We start from the raw sequence: 15,548 nt of genomic DNA on the forward strand, positions 1-15,548 counted from the left end.
TCTTTAGCTCACTTCGCCACCTCAATTCAGACCCAACTATATGCAAATCAGTCTTGACCCTGTGCCTCATGAGAACAGTCCAGTCCGAACTGTCATGCCAAGTCTTCCCTGAACTGGAAAAAAGCATCCTGGGACCAGTTTCTGGGTAACACCCTTCGTCAGCCAGGCTAGCTTGAATCAAGTGGCAAAGTGAACAAGGGACCCACGTCTGGGCATACCCCGCCAACTTAGAGCAAACAAAGCAAACACAAGGAGATGATGGATGTAGCGCTGAAACTTTTCAGACACTCATCCCCAAGTCACAGTTCTGGGTTAAATCCATCATCATTCTTTAACTCACTTTGCCACCTCAGTTCAGACCCAGGTATATGGAAATCAGTGTTGACCCAGTGCCTCATGGGAACAGTCCAGCCTGAACTGCCAAGCTAGGTCTTCCCTGAACCGAAACAAGCATCCTGGGAGCCAGGTTAGCTTGAGTCGATATATGCCTGAAATATTTTCATGTACATAACAGGACACTATGCAATACATAAAGGCAGAGACCATGAGTGATATTGAGAACGGATAAATCAGTTTTGTGTACTGCACAAAGTTGTATCCAACTAGGATTCATCCATTTTTTTTGGTTGCATGGCTTAGGCTGAAAATTAGAGGTAAGAAAATATGTTATACAGGAGATGAATAGGGAGAGCATGAAGCTGTATACAAGATCTGTCTGTGAGGGAAATACTGCAAGTGTATTTCATGCTATTAACCCCTTCGGTGCTCATGATGGAATGTTTCTGTCATTTCTGAAAACTAGACACCTGGGGGAGTCCAGGGAGGTATGGCTTGCGTGGATCCCCTAGCGTTTCCCTACCCAGAATCCCCTGCAAACCTCAACTTTTGCAGGAAAAAAATCTAATTTTCCTCAAATTTCTGTGTGGGAAAGTTGAAGGATCACCGGACCGTCACAAATTTCCTACCACTCAGCATTACCGGAGGTCTTCCGATAAAATGGTACCTCACTCGTGTAGGTGGGTCAAGTACAAACGACCGGCAAGGGCCTAAAATATATTGTGGAGATATCAAAATTACCTATCACAAACCGATGTGCTTTTGCAAGGGGGAAGGGGGGGTCACGTGAGTTTTTGGTACCAGGCTTGGCAGCCATCTAGGGAAACCTACCATACCCACACATTTCTGAAACCTAGAGACCCAGGGGAGTCCAGGGAGGTATGGCTCGCATGGATCCACCGTTTCCCTACCCAGAATCCCCTGCAAACTTCAAATTTAGCTGAAAAAAATCAAATTTCCTCACTTTTCTGTGTGGGAAAGTTGTGGGATCGCTGGACTGACAAAAATGTCCTACCACCCAGCATTCCCCCAGGTCTCACGATAAAAATGGTACTTCTGTTGTGTGGGTAGGACTAGTGGCTGCAACGGGAAATGACCCAAATCGTACTGTGGTGACTTCAAAATTACCTATCATAAAGCTACCTGGTTTTGCCGGGGGGGGGGGGGTTAGAGGGCCTTGTTTTATGGCCCCGGGCTCGCTGCCATCTAGAGAAACCTACCACGCCCATACATTTCTGAAAACTAGACACTCTGGGGAGTCCAGTGAGGTATGGCTTACATGGATCCCCCAATGTTTTCCTGCCCAGAATCCCCAGCTAACTTCAAATTTAGCAGAAACTTTTTTTTTCCCACACTTTTTGGTGTGGGATCACTGTGCCGGCACGAATTTCCTACCACGTAGCGTTCCCTTTGGTCCACCGAGTAAAATGATACCTCACTAGTGTGGCTGTCCAATGCAGAATCCGCTAAAAACGTATTTTGCTTAAAATGTAGCGCTTAGAATTTGCAGTGCTATACTTTCAATACATAGGTTTTTAGCTCTTCCCAGTAACAGGCCTTTGGCCCACCTACACAAGTGAGGTATAATTTTACTTGGGAGAACTAGGTGAACACTGGGTGGTAGGACAGTTGTGCCAGCACAGTGATTCCACACAAAAATGTTTGGAAAAAGTGATTTTTTCCCAGCTAAATTTGAGGTTTGCCGGGGAATCTGGGGGATCCATGCAAGCAATACCTCGCTGGACTCCCCCCGGGTGCCTAGTTCTCAGAAATGTGTGGGTTTGGTAGGTTTCCCAAGATGGCTGCCGAGCCTGGGGCCAAAAACCCAGGTGACCCCGTCCGTCATCAATTTTTTTGATTAGCTGCCCATCGATAATATTTAGAAATCGGCAATGGCCACCCTTCTTTGAGCTTTTAGTCACTTGTTATACAGAAGTTGTTGTAATTCTGCTTTATTCAGAGTTCCATATAAAATCTCAGATATTTTAGTCACAATGTGTAGTCGCATTTTTTTAACTTACCAATGCTTTAAAAGTATCTCTTAAAATACAGAGGAAAAAAAACTCTTTCTGTGGATTATTTGAATAACAGATGCAGGTCATTGACATGTAGTACTAATATGATTCCAATTGTGTCTCCTTCAGCAATTTAACCTCTCAAAATATTTTCTTTTCTATAAAATGATATCTGTATCCAGGGTGAACAATGACCGAGAAAACATACAACTCATTTCCACGCTTATATCGAAAGTCTGAGAAATAACCCCATGATTCATTATAAGAGCTTCTGGTTTATAATACCCACTTGTTATTCTAATGAATGTATGGAAAAATATATTTTGTCAGAGCCTCTCAACATATTTCCAACAAAACAAAATATTTTCTGGCATGAACATTCACCAATACAATGAGAGGCATATTTACAAGCCTTGTGCGCTGCCAGAGCCTCACTTTTTGTGACGTTCCGAGGGTGCACAGGGCATAGCCATATCTACAAGGAACGTAAAGCCACCCTGTGTGGCTTTTCATGGCCTTGTAGATATGGAGCACAGTGAGGCGCGGCCTTGCCTCTGCGTGAAAGAGGCGTTCTACGAGTGTTGTTGTTCCCACTCAACCCCATGGAATTTGATGATGCCCCAGATTTCCAACATCAGGTAAGTCTGGGGCAGCGCAAAAACCTTGTGCCTCCCTAAAGCAGGCATGAGGAGAAATGTTTACATTTGCCCTCATTTTTTTCCTTTCCATGTGTACTGCATTTGTCTGCTGCTGCACTAGTAGAGAAGTCCTTTTACTCCCTCTGATCATTCTTTTTAGGTTTCACCAGCACAGCGCTTGCACAATCTCTTGTAAGTAAATAAATCGAATCTTAAAAAGGGCTTAGACCCTGCCCATTGCTTACCTTTCCTTACAATTGGTTGGCTAGTGCGATTGTGATCTATGGGAAAGAAATGCCGGCTTTAAACCTTGGACTCGTTTCCCTGAAGAGAGGTAGCTGCACAGCGATGGAAAGAAGTTTAATTGTATGATTAAGGTGGGCTGAGAGCCCCCGACTACCCACAGCTGCGAGCATTAACCCTCTGTCTGCATGGTACTCACCCACTCCCCAACCTGCTGACAAGCAAAACGAAACCTAAGAGCAATTGCTTAATGTGTAAACCACACTTTTATAAATATAAAAAAAGCGGGTGCCGTGCCCCAACAAAGCATGGCGCCCGTGCATTAAAATAGTTATGTGCAGGCATTTAAAAAGCAAATACAGGAACGCGGGTGCCATGATCAAAAATAAAGCGTGTTGCCCGTGTTTTAAATATGAAAGCGGGTGCAAATTATGCTTATATACACAACACAGAGTGCCAACAAAGCTGACGACTATGGAACTGGCGAGCAAGGTCAGTTTAACATTCTGATCCTGGGCAAATCACTTATTCTCCTCTTTAAAGAAGAAAAACAACGAATGTGAACTTGTGTAATGTAACTGGTGCTCATGTAAAGCACTGATACTTCAGGTCGGCTTGAATTAGCGCTATTAAAAAATGCCAAAAAAGGAAAAATAGTACCTCAACCAGTCACCCCGCCTCTCGATCTGGGATTAAGATGAATTAATCCATACTTGGGGTGTTCACCGCACAAAGAAAAGTAAGTGAGGCCTAGCGTATTGGGGATCCTGCTAAAATGCACGTAACAGTGACGCCTATTGTGATCCTAAAACAGTGCAGACTACTTCAAGCACTTTTAGCGCGCAGAAGAGGCTGGTAGCGCTATGCACATGCTGCGTGCAGAAGAGGCTGGTAGCGCTATGTACATGCTGCGTGCAGAAGAGGCTGGTAACATTCAGGAATCACATCAGCGGCACCATTATATTACCACAGCCCTTTTGTAGCACTCATATTTTCATAGGAATTAAATATATTTGTAGAATCCCAATAAAGTCACAGCTAGTGCGATTGTGATGTATGGGAAAGAAATGCCGGCTTTAAACCTTGGACTCGTGTCCCTGAAGAGAGGTAGCTGCGCGGCGATGGAAGGAAGTTTAATTGTATGATTAAGGTGGGCTGAGAGCCCCCGACTACCCACAGCTGCGAGCATTAACCCTCTGTCTGCATGGTACTCACCCACTCCGCAACCTGCTGACAAGCAAAACGAAACCTAAGAGCAATCGCTTAATGTGTAACCCACACTTTTATAAATATAAAAAAGCGGGTGCCGTGCTCAAACAACGCATGGCGCCCGTGCATTAAAATAGTTATGTGCAGGCATTTAAAAAGCAAATACAGGAACGCGGATGCCATGATCAAAAATAAAGCGTGTTGCCCGTGTTTTAAATATGAAAGCGGGTGCAAATTATGCTTATATACAACACATAGAGTGCCAACAAAGCTGACGACTATGGAACTGGCGAGCAAGGTCGGTTTCACATGATGATCCTGGGCAAATCACTTATTCTCCTCTTTAAAGAAAAACAACGAATGTGAACTTGTGTAATGTAACTGGTGCTCATGTAAAGCACCGATACTTTCGGGTCGGCTTGAATTAGCACTATTAAAGAAATGCCAAAAAAGAAAAAAATAGTACCTTAATCCCAGATCGAGAGGCGGGGTGACTGTAGAAACATAAGACATAAAAGCACCGAGACACGGCAAAAGTGAAAGCAGGGGTGCGCGCTGCATTTGAAGTAGTTAAAGTGATCGGAGACGCGATCAAGGGAGCAGAAAGGAAACGGATTAGAAGGGAGGGGGTAGTGTGAAAACAGCGGGGAGAGAAGGGAGGGTGTAATAAAAAACAAAGGAGCCAAAGTTATAGAGAAAGGAGGGGGGGAGTGGGAGCAGCTGTGCATGTGATCGTGCACTCAAGGTTTAGGCCAGCCAAAACTGTGGGTAGCACTTTGAAAATCCCACATATAAAACGTCTCTTCGAGCCTTTGACTCAGCGAGACCTAACAAAGCTCTACTGCAGTCAATATTGGCTGTGCCATGGCACTTTACTTTCAGCCATGTTGCACAGCAACTCATGCTGCTGTGCAACATATTTAAAAAAACATTTACAAAGTCGAATGGCTTGTGCAGTGCTATTTAGCTTTGTTTATTAAAAATGTGGCACAACAGCACAGGCTTCTGTACATGCCTTGAAGAAAAAAAATGGCTGACAGCCAACGCTACCCACAACTATAAACTGCTGTGCAAAACCTTTAATAAAAAAACATTAACACATTGTCTTGCATAGGCAAAACCTACTGGCTTTGCGAATGCTCATTTATTAGGTCGAGCAGTCGAGACCTCTTGAATCTACTATAGTATATACTTTGTAGGCTCTGGAGATCGGCCCCAGGACTTGCCTGCTTCCTTTTAGGGACTTTTTTTATATTCAACTGCCTCTATTGAACTGTTCCGATACAAAACCAGCAGAGGTCAGTAAATACCTGAATCACTAGCATTCTCTGGATTACAGTCCGTAGAAATGGTCCTTCACAAGCACCCGTGGACCATATTTTTTCAAATCTTGTATTTTCAGTGATATGACCACCGAAGGCCCCGATTTTATATTGAAAATAGAGCTTTGGACTTTACCATTTCCTGCTGAAAGGCAATATTTCTCTCAATGTGTTCCCATAGCAGACGTCGCGCAGTTTGGTGCTTACTTTCCCTCCATGTTAAAGAACAGTAGATGTTTCAGCACACAGGCTAATGTGCTGCATACCTAAATACATACAAGGTCCCAAAGCAAATGCATGGCAAATGCTTGTTCTTTGCGTCTTGATACCATTTGCCTGCTTACACATGACTCCACTCTATCGCTCACCGATCAACATTCTGCACATTTAGTCAGTGCCCAAGAGACGGGAAGCCCTACAAGACCAGTTGAGCATGTAGTCCATATCACTACTGGTGGCGTACAGAGCGCCAGACAGGAAGCCCAATTTGTATCATGTGAAAAGATCACACCACATGCTCTCTGCAAGTATTAGAGCCACTTCACTTCTAGAGCTTGCACCACTAAAAAGGAGAAGGATTCTCACGCGCATTAGAGGCATGAATTTCAAGCCAAGTAATAGTCATCTCCAGGGCTAACCTGAGGGGTCAACACCATTATCTCGTGAAGTATTCAGCTTGAAAATTGGATGGAAGTCGCCCTCCACTCAACAGTATCCTTGACGCCCCCTTCAAACCCGAGCCTGTGTAAAAGGACAGCCTAGCAGAGGCTTTATATAGTTCTGTACAGGAAGTAAAACATGGCGCTAGCAGTTACCCTATGGCCAGTTAAATGGAAATACTTCTAAGCATACCCACCACTGAACCTAGTGTGCATCTCAGCAATACGATCCCTAAGTGCCACATGTGATCATGCACTGAGCAGGGCTCCGGCCCTGAAACATATGGGCAATGATGAATCGGATAAGGCATCAAACAACTCTTCCAATTTGGAAGACTGACAGACCTATCCTACCAACAACCCAGAACTCTAGAAACCAGGGTCCTTCCTTGCGAGCAAAAAACTCCACTTAACGTGGCACATTTACTAGACAGTCCTTGTAACACGGGGCAGAAACTTGAAATCGCCATCCTCTAATAAAGCGCCTCATTGTTTTACACTCCTATTTGGATTTTGGCAAGTTATGTACGTGAAAGCAGGATTCCACACAATGGACTACTTCAGAAACCAACTTGATCAAGCTGCAGACCACCCCAAGAAATGTTTTGAACTGGTCAAACAGCAATCAGTGGTAGGTCCAAACCACTTTGACGACAGAAGCAGCCCAACCTCATGCGATGAACTTGCTGCTTCCTTCACTGAAAAATCAAGACTCCTCACCATTGGTCTGCAAGGCTCCGCCATCCTCTGGGTCCGCACCACCCCTGGATCTCTTAGAAAAGTGCAAACATATCTGCCTGACCACTAAGAACACGTCATGGGGTACCTTTACCCCAATCAGTGAAAAAGACCTCAACAAGGTTCTTCAAAACATCTAACCACTTCAGTGACCCGTTGCCCCCAGCCATCTTCAAAGAAATCACGTATGTACTCATGCCCACCTGGACACGGATTGTAAACGCTTCTTTATCACAAGGCACAAACCCAGACTGCCTAAAAGCAGCCCAGGTGTCACCTATATTAAAACTAACCGATACAACCGACCTCAATTTCCACCCCATTTCCAGCATCCCCACGCTAGCCAAACTACTAGAAAAATACTTACAATCCCAACTTTGTGCCCACAAAGAGAATTTAACTCCTTGACCAGCATCAATCTGGCTTTCAGAAAGGGCACAGTACCAAATCGGCGGTCACATTATGGATGACATTTAAATGCGTGACTAAAAGGATTCCTGCCTTCTGATCCTCCTTGACCTTTCCTCCGCATGAGACATGGTTAATCATGACAACCTCCCATCTATTCTGAAGAGGATGGGTTTCTCTAGTTGGGTGTTACAAGGGTTCGCTTCCTTCCTCCACCACAGATAAAGTCAAGGCAAACCACTCTCCCAGCCCTCTCCATCATGGGTGTCCCCCAAGGGTCCGCTCTATCTCCTATCCTCTTCAACCTCTTCCTGGATCCACTAGCTAATTCACTAAATTCCACAAACATTCTCTTCCATATGTAGGTGGACGACAACTTTATTTGAAAATCTCACCCCTGGAGATCTAGCTCAACACTACCCTAACATTGGTTAACTGAGAACCATCTCCTACTCAACACCTCCAAACGGAATCTCTTCTAATCTCCGACGAACCACATCCCCAAGCTTGACCTTTGGTTGAATCACCTCACTGCTTTCAACTGCACCCCTCTCACTCAAAATATGAAAAATCATATCAATGTGTGTAAGGGAGTTAATCACTGGATGAGGACACTTAGAAATATCAAACCATTCCTCCCGCAAAAGGATTTCAAGCAGGTGGTCTTGCCAAGACTACGGCAGCGCTACGCTCTTGTCTTCCCAAATACACCCTGGCTCCACTAAGGGCATCACTGAACGCTGTGGCCAGACAGGTACAAAACTAAATGTTCCCAATCTCAATCTCTCAAATGGTTGCCTTACAAAGCGCAGTTAAAAATTGCCGTTCTGGAGCACAAAGCTCTGCACTTCAAAACTCCCATGTACCTAGCGCAAAAGCTTGAATTAACCTGCGATGGGAGAGCCTCATGAAACAGACTTCTCCTGAAACCACTCGCCCTTAGCAAAGAGATCGTCAAGAGTTCTCTGGAGCTGCCCCAAATATCTCTTCCAATGGATGTACGCAGAATCTCGACTACTTTTAAACTGGAAGCCAAAAGATTCCTAATGGACAAATTCTTACCTTAAGTTGGCCTAGGTTTCTCATGCTCTAATTCAGATCCGTTGATACAACCATTGTACCTCACTTGATGCTGCTTGAATTCATTGATACAACCATTGTACCTTATTTGATACAGCTCCCCTTTACAGCATTGTGCCCCCCTCCTTCCCCAGCCCGCTATATTCCTTTTTATGGTAGGACTCTCCTGATTAGTTTGTCTGGTAACTGATTTTTCGTATTGTGTATTCTTAATTGATATTGGACGTGTCATTCTTTGTAAAGGCCTCAGAATCAGGTTTGCACTATAGAAATCAAAACATAAATAAACTGACTTGCGTCTGAGCAGCTTGACTTCTGAAATGGGATATAGTTTTCAATTAGGTACTTAAGCCTCCACTGAACTGGGGTCTCAAGTTTTGACTTTTAGGGATCATGCAATAGCTACTAAGATTGCTTATAGTTGAACACTACAATGTATGATTAAATGTTACCAGAACGTGCCATGTTGGGTCAACCGAGACCATTCACTTCTAGTTCAGGGGTGGCTTGAAGAGTTGCCCCTGTAGTTTAGTTTCACGAGTTTGAAAAACAGTTGCTTCAAGTGTTCTGGAAAGGAATAGATTCAACCACCCTCAACCTCCATTGCCCTAATTCTACTGGGCTCACGTGGGTTGCCCAATCAGTGTTTGAGTACCCATAATAGTCCAAAAGATTTAAGTTCAGATTCAGTTCTGCAGAAGGAAATTGGTATGCGATTGATTTTTAGTACTAGGACCGTTTTATGCAATGTGAACAGCACCACCCAGCACACCAGACAGTGCTGCGTCTTTGCAGCCACTAGAAGACACTCTAATCAAGCAGCAGATTTCCCAACACGAACAGCTACAACCACCCGAATTGGGACACTCACCAAAACTATTCTGTCACCCAAAAACTGATCTAGGAGACAAATTCTCAGCCATGCGGTGGTGGGCAAAGTTTTGCCAGATATCCATGTTACAAGAATGCAGAGTGGGCGACAAGAATTTGATTTGCCCACCCCTACTCAGAATACAACATAAAATGCAAGAGGTAGAAGAAAGCTATGTTGCAAGAAAAGAAATACTGCTAAAAGCACAGGGGAAATGATGCCTAGAAAAGGAAATGCCACTGTACAACTTATCAAAATCTAGTACCAACAATACAAGCTGTCATTTACAGCTTCATTAATATAATGTATGTTATGCAGTACTTGCTAACATGGGTCATTATGTTCAAAGGAAGCTGCTGGTTCCTAAAATCTTTAATCACATCCAGATTGTAACACCGATTCGCGAAGCTGCAGGAAAGTCACCAAAGAAACAGATCTGATGCATAAGCTCCTGTACGGTAAAATTGAAGATGCTTTATTTGGGGTTCAAAACAGTTTTTTGCCAGTCATTTAAGTTCCTCTAGATGAATGCCTTCAAACGAATGCAATCTTGCAAATGACAATTAACACTAAGTCAACAAGACTAGTGTAAATAGCTGAAAACGTTCACTGATCCTCTTGCACATGGATTAGAAAGCTTAGAAAAAGGACTTGGGCATTATCCTGAGGAGGTGCAAAGCATTTTGTTTCACAAAACCTTGACTTGGTTATAACAAGCCCTCCACAAGAGTCAGGGTGAATAGATGAACAAAGCTGAAGGCGATACCAGTCCAATTACACGCAACTCAGTCCTTTTGTGTGGATGAAAAAGCAGCAGCCAGTTATGATCAATCCAATGTGCTTAATGTAGGTCGTTACTGGAATAAAGAAAATAAATTGTGTTAGTCTACTTAAACAAGTAAGCACATAACTCCACAGCATACCACTATGTGACAAACGGAGTAAACGCTGGAACGATACAATCAAGAATACAGCAAAGGGCTAAGTGTGCCATTGTACAAACAAACGCAGTTCTAACTGAGGTCAGAGCATGCTCCTTTATGGGCTTTTTGAAGCTTGGTCATAGGCTTTCGGTAGAGCATTCCACGATGGGGTATAATAGGACGGGGGTTGAAGGACATGGTAGCTCCAAATACATGGAAGTACTTATAACCAAAGTTACAAGCCAGTGGCTAAAAAGAGTTGGAGTATTGAAAACTAAACATTTCTAATAGGTCCACTAGATTGCCATTGCTGCACCCGCTTCCATAAAAAGCTTTTCAAATCAAAATGTAACCGTAGAGTTGGGATTTTAGTAGTTCAATATACAATGACTACTAATACCTGCTCTTCAAGCTATTTAATAGTTGAGGTCTCAAGTAGTATGAATTTTCAAACTTGGACCAGGTGGCACGGCCTCCCGATTAGAGCCCTGACATTTCAAGTACTTACTGGATTTATGTGGAAATAAGTTGTTCCCTCCACAAGCAGCTTAAAGATGAACTGCCCCCTCAAAACAAATGCCTATCACGGCACAACAAAAGGGGTAACGTAGTGGCTTCAGTAACTAGCATTTTATCTGAGCCAGAAACCAATTTGTTTACATTTACGCAGGAAAACATGAAATGACAGTCTTGCTTAAAAAGTCGCAGCAACAATTCCAGTGCCTCGACTCTACGAGTCGAAGCGAGCCAAGCATGGTCGCACCTGATGCAGAACTTGCAGATGGAAAATAATCCATCTGAAATTGAGCAACTTAAGAACGTGCATGAAAATCAATTGTTCAAAGGGCAATAACTGGACTGTCGAGCCGAGGCATTTAATTCACCCAATGACAAACGTTCCCAGACCGTACGTGGCCGTGCATCATAACTGGGCCCTCCATTGGTGCTTTTTTCGCATTTACTATTACACACAATTGTTAAACACCGTTACGTCAAGTCTAACATACTTACGCATTTCTCAATTTCTAAGCCGTCCTTAGAGAAAATCATATATGGCGTCACTCCATCTTCACGGTAATCCAGCAATCCAACCATACCCTCTGGGTTCATTTTTTCCCCCGGTGTAGAACTGAAAGGCAAAGAAAATCTGTTACCACAGAGGTCCATGTGTGCACTGGTCCTGCTAAAAAGTGAATACGCAAAGTCACTCAGATGAATAGAAGTTTCATTAGAAGATCAAAGGTGTCCTAAGAGGATCATCATAGCAACTTTGACTAGTATCAGCCAATCCAGACATTAAGCAGATGCCAATATTTCTTGGACCAGAGCTGTAGATACCTTAGCTGCACTTCTCATTGCAAAATTTGCAGGTAGGGGGCTAAGACCGGACAAAAGACATAAGCACGCTTGAAAAGCAGTGCCGCCATGTTTCAACATCCGTTACATCAAGTTCTGCGAATAAACTACCTGATAGTTCTTGAAGTTTGTGAGTATAGCTTTGACTTTCTCAGCAGCTCCCGACATGAATGGTTTCACTCGATCAGACGTGGTCTCGTCAAGTTTGGCCTTTATTCTGAAAAATAGAACGTGTAGGCTGTCAAACAGATTTATTTTACCTCAGCAAGTATCCGCCCACACCCTTTATAAGTTCCAGCTAAACCAGAGCACTGGTACTTTACGCGTGTATTCTTTTATTCAATCTGAACTGCAACAAGTTAGCAAACAGAAAGCGCAAAGAAATTGATTTAGCATCTTAGTGCAAACCACAAAGCAATGGTACGTAGCTCAGGGTCTATCAATAGATGCAGTCATTTAAAACATCAACAGGACATAACATTAAAACGAAGATAACGCGATCAAAGCTATGGACTACACTCAAACATTAACGGCTGTGCACTCTGCCGACGCATTCCCCCGATAAGTGCATCGTCAATACTCCCTTCCGTTCTTTTAACAACCTGCAAAATAGCAAATAACTTATTTAAAAAAAAAAAAAACCGTAGGCGACATCCGAAATCCTACAGGGACTAATTAGTTTGCGGATTTAGAGTTTCTGTAGAAACTGTGCCAATCTCCCAGAAAGACCTCTATTAATAGTAATGCCCAAAATATAAGATAAAAAAACAAATGCTTTCGACAGTTACTGAATGACTTTTCGATAGCACATTGGAAAGCGCGTTATGTAAAGCACTTCAAGAAGTTTGCAGCTGGAAGCCCGAAACGCACGCATTCAAACGCTAGGGAGGGGTACGCAAGTCATACTCAAGCACTAAATATGACGACCGAACTAGGGTTAGGTGAAGGGAAATAACGGAATTAAGTGATCCAGATAAGCAGTCAATTGCAACTTACCTTCCCCTCCACCTCAATGCAGATACCGTTACAAGTTTCCTTAATTTTGTAGATGTCGGAAAACAGCTCATCTCCTGAAACAAAAACATACAGGTGGTGAGGCGGCGGCACAGCGAGTAGGTCCACGCCAGGCAGCCTCATAGTCACAGGAGCAAGGCGCCAACACCCATTCCCTAAAAGGTACATGGAATACCTCGTTCCCCCTGCAGCGCCCTCAAACACTAGACAGAGCGAAATTCCCCAACGTTCCTTTTTAAGTGATCAGAGTACATGACAGTGGCATCGTAACAAACGCACAAAAACCAAGTACAGGCCTCCCTTAAAGGCGTACCCATTTTAAAGTGCTGCCGAGAAACGCATTTCTTAGAAATAACAGAGCCCCCTAAACAAGGACGGCTACCACAACCGGCACTAGAGATTAGTTAAACGTTTCTAGCGCTTTATAAAGTGCGGTTTCAGTCGCCCATTAAGGCCCCGAAGCCCTCCTCCCCGCAGCATAATGGCGGCGCCGTATGCGCAACAGACAGCCTGCATCCGGCAGCGGCCCAACAAACCACCAAATAACCAAGTCCCTGCCGCAGTGTACGGCGCAGTCAGTACCGGTGAGCATGTCCTTGTAGATGATCATTTCGGGAGGAGTAGGGGCGTCTCAGGGTACGGACGGGGTAAGCGCGCGCGTAGGGACCAACGCAACAGGAGGAGGACAGGAAAGGAGCGAAAAGCTGCCTCCCTTCCACTCATATACGGGCGCACGGCCTGAGACGTCACAGATGGTGCGTAGGCAATGACGCAGCATGCTATGGAAGAATTAGAACGCAGAGGGCCGAACCCTTTACGTTTTCTGGAACGTGGATCACGGAAAAAGCAGCAGCCCAAGACATAACAAGCATTTACAATGCAACGGTCTCGGCATTGTTAAAGTTAGAGCTATTGGCATTGCTCATGACAATGCCGTTTCTTTAAATGTTTTAAAAACAAAAACATAAACAAAAATAATGTCATGAGCAATGCCAATAGCTCTAACTTTACCAATGCCGAGACCATTGCATTGTAAATGGTTGTTTGTTTTACCCCCCCCCCCCCCCCCCGCTTTCCCATCTCCTTTTCTCCCTTCTCCACCCCCATTGTTGCATTGTATAGCACCAATTGTTCTATTCTCTGCTATAATGTACCTGTGTTGTGAAACTTACTTTAATAAAAACTGACGACACAAAAAAGGAAAAAAAAAGACAGTCACTTACAAGAAAATCTGGGCCTACATGAAACTGTAGAGGATGGGCTGCTCCCCACGGACCCTCTTTGGAAAGGGCGCCTTTCACCAGACATGGTGTTCCTGTGCCACTTCAGATGCCCATTACTTTAAAGCAATTCTCCCTGTACACGAGCAGCTCCATTAACAGGGGTAATAGTTACATTAACATCCTTGTCAAAGTAACACTACTGTGCAGGCGTAACTAGACAGTGTGAATAGAACAATTTATTAAAACGTGCACTTCTCTTTACTAGAAAAATTATACAGATAAACCCCCTTAGAGATGCGAGAGGGATATTACACAAATGTAACATCAGCTCATTCAAGATGACCTCATAGATTCCTCATTACATGCACCGGACATGAGCTCTATAGTTGCCCTTCGTATTATTAGTTGAACTAGAAGTACCACTAAATTGGGTAAAAACAACTGCCCTTTACAAAACTTAACATCAAACCTGCAGTAGTGCAACACATTATCACTGTTTATAATAGTCTGGTTGATGAATGCTCCCTCGCATAATTTACTGCATTCCACTAGCCGCTGTCCTGCACGGCTGCAGCTATCAGCTTTTACTGGCCCTCGACAGCTCATGACGTACCTGTCACAAACCCACGGAAGCAGTCGCCTTTGATCAGCCGCAAAATAGTCGCCATCTTGGAATGAGGTCTAGCCGCTCATCTGCAGCCGCCAGCAGTAATGAGCGTGGGCTTGGACACCGTGCCCAGCTGCAGATGTGTCCGAACGAGCCAGCTCCTCTTTCCCCACTTGACCAACCTGTGGTATAGCGAGAGACCACTCGGATTAGGCCCCCCAGCTAAAAGGTTGGGGTGGTTAGAAATCTGGTGTGATGTGCTACAAAAACGCTTTTGCCCAAATAAACATTTCTGGCTGTGTACCGTGTCTGCGTGTGTACGCATACGCCATACACACACGTGCGCTTTAAGGCGGAAGTCTTTCCATATGTCCGAAAAATGTATTGTCATCTTCCCTCGCACGTTGGTGGGTTTGTTTCTTAGAGGCAGCACACAAGTGTGCACAGGGGAAAGGGGAGTCCGCTTCTGAATGCTCCGATCCCACACAGATTGCGTGCAAGACGCACAACTAAAAAAATCAGACAGTTGCGCAAAGCAGCACGATATCGCACCCTTTTTGTGACTCAGGCCCCCATCCTGGAGCGCACAATAATAGTCCCAATAACAGACCATAATCAGGGGCGACTGGTGACATTTGAAAGTGGCGGGGCGTAAAATGATTGCAAAGGAAGCAAACGAACGTGTGAGCAGTCGCGAGGGGGGAGTGGGGGGGGAGGAGGGGGGTCGCACGGGAGAATAAGCAAACGAACGTGTGAGCAGTCGCGGGGGGGGGTCACGCGCGGGGGTCGAATACTATGATAATTAAAAGGAAAACTTACCAGTCAGTGCCAAACAGGACAGCAAAAGCACACCACCGGAGAAAGGCAGCGTCCTTTTCGGATCGGGGGGCGTGTTTTGTTGTTGTC

General features: G+C 44.4%; 1 protein-coding gene and 2 non-coding genes across 3 annotated transcripts; all 3 read right to left on the reverse strand.

Moving 5' to 3' along the window:
* Positions 1-9,968: 9,968 nt before the first annotated feature.
* On the reverse strand, positions 9,969-13,550 carry LOC146802249 (translationally-controlled tumor protein homolog). The gene is made up of 6 exons (XM_085623740.1): positions 13,395-13,550; positions 12,795-12,868; positions 12,324-12,400; positions 11,910-12,015; positions 11,454-11,571; positions 9,969-10,376 (listed from the first exon to the last, which is right to left on the reverse strand). Exons 1-5 carry the CDS (start codon positions 13,420-13,422, stop codon positions 11,512-11,514), a joined length of 345 nt encoding a protein of 114 aa, XP_085479866.1. The 5' UTR covers positions 13,423-13,550; the 3' UTR covers positions 9,969-10,376; positions 11,454-11,511.
* LOC146802250 (small nucleolar RNA SNORD58) lies at positions 11,646-11,710 on the reverse strand. Its single transcript, XR_014968382.1, has one exon. It is a non-coding gene; the product is annotated as a small nucleolar RNA SNORD58 (small nucleolar RNA).
* LOC146802251 (small nucleolar RNA SNORA31) lies at positions 12,122-12,250 on the reverse strand. Its single transcript, XR_014968115.1, has one exon. It is a non-coding gene; the product is annotated as a small nucleolar RNA SNORA31 (small nucleolar RNA).
* Positions 13,551-15,548: the final 1,998 nt, after the last annotated feature.

This window comes from Triturus cristatus, chromosome 8 (assembly GCF_964204655.1).
Source record: "Triturus cristatus chromosome 8, aTriCri1.1, whole genome shotgun sequence".
Classification (NCBI taxonomy): Eukaryota; Metazoa; Chordata; class Amphibia; order Caudata; family Salamandridae; genus Triturus; species Triturus cristatus.

Excerpts from the sequence above, each read along its gene's own strand:
- LOC146802249 (XM_085623740.1), bottom strand. The coding sequence starts at position 13,422 with ATGATCATCTACAAGGACATGCTCACCG. Across the intron at positions 12,401-12,794 it reads GCATTGAGGTGGAGGGGAAG|GTTGTTAAAAGAACGGAAGG; the intron begins GTAAGTTGCAAT and ends GCTATTTTGCAG. Across the intron at positions 12,016-12,323 it reads CAGAGTGCACAGCCGTTAAT|AATAAAGGCCAAACTTGACG; the intron begins GTTTGAGTGTAG and ends TCTATTTTTCAG.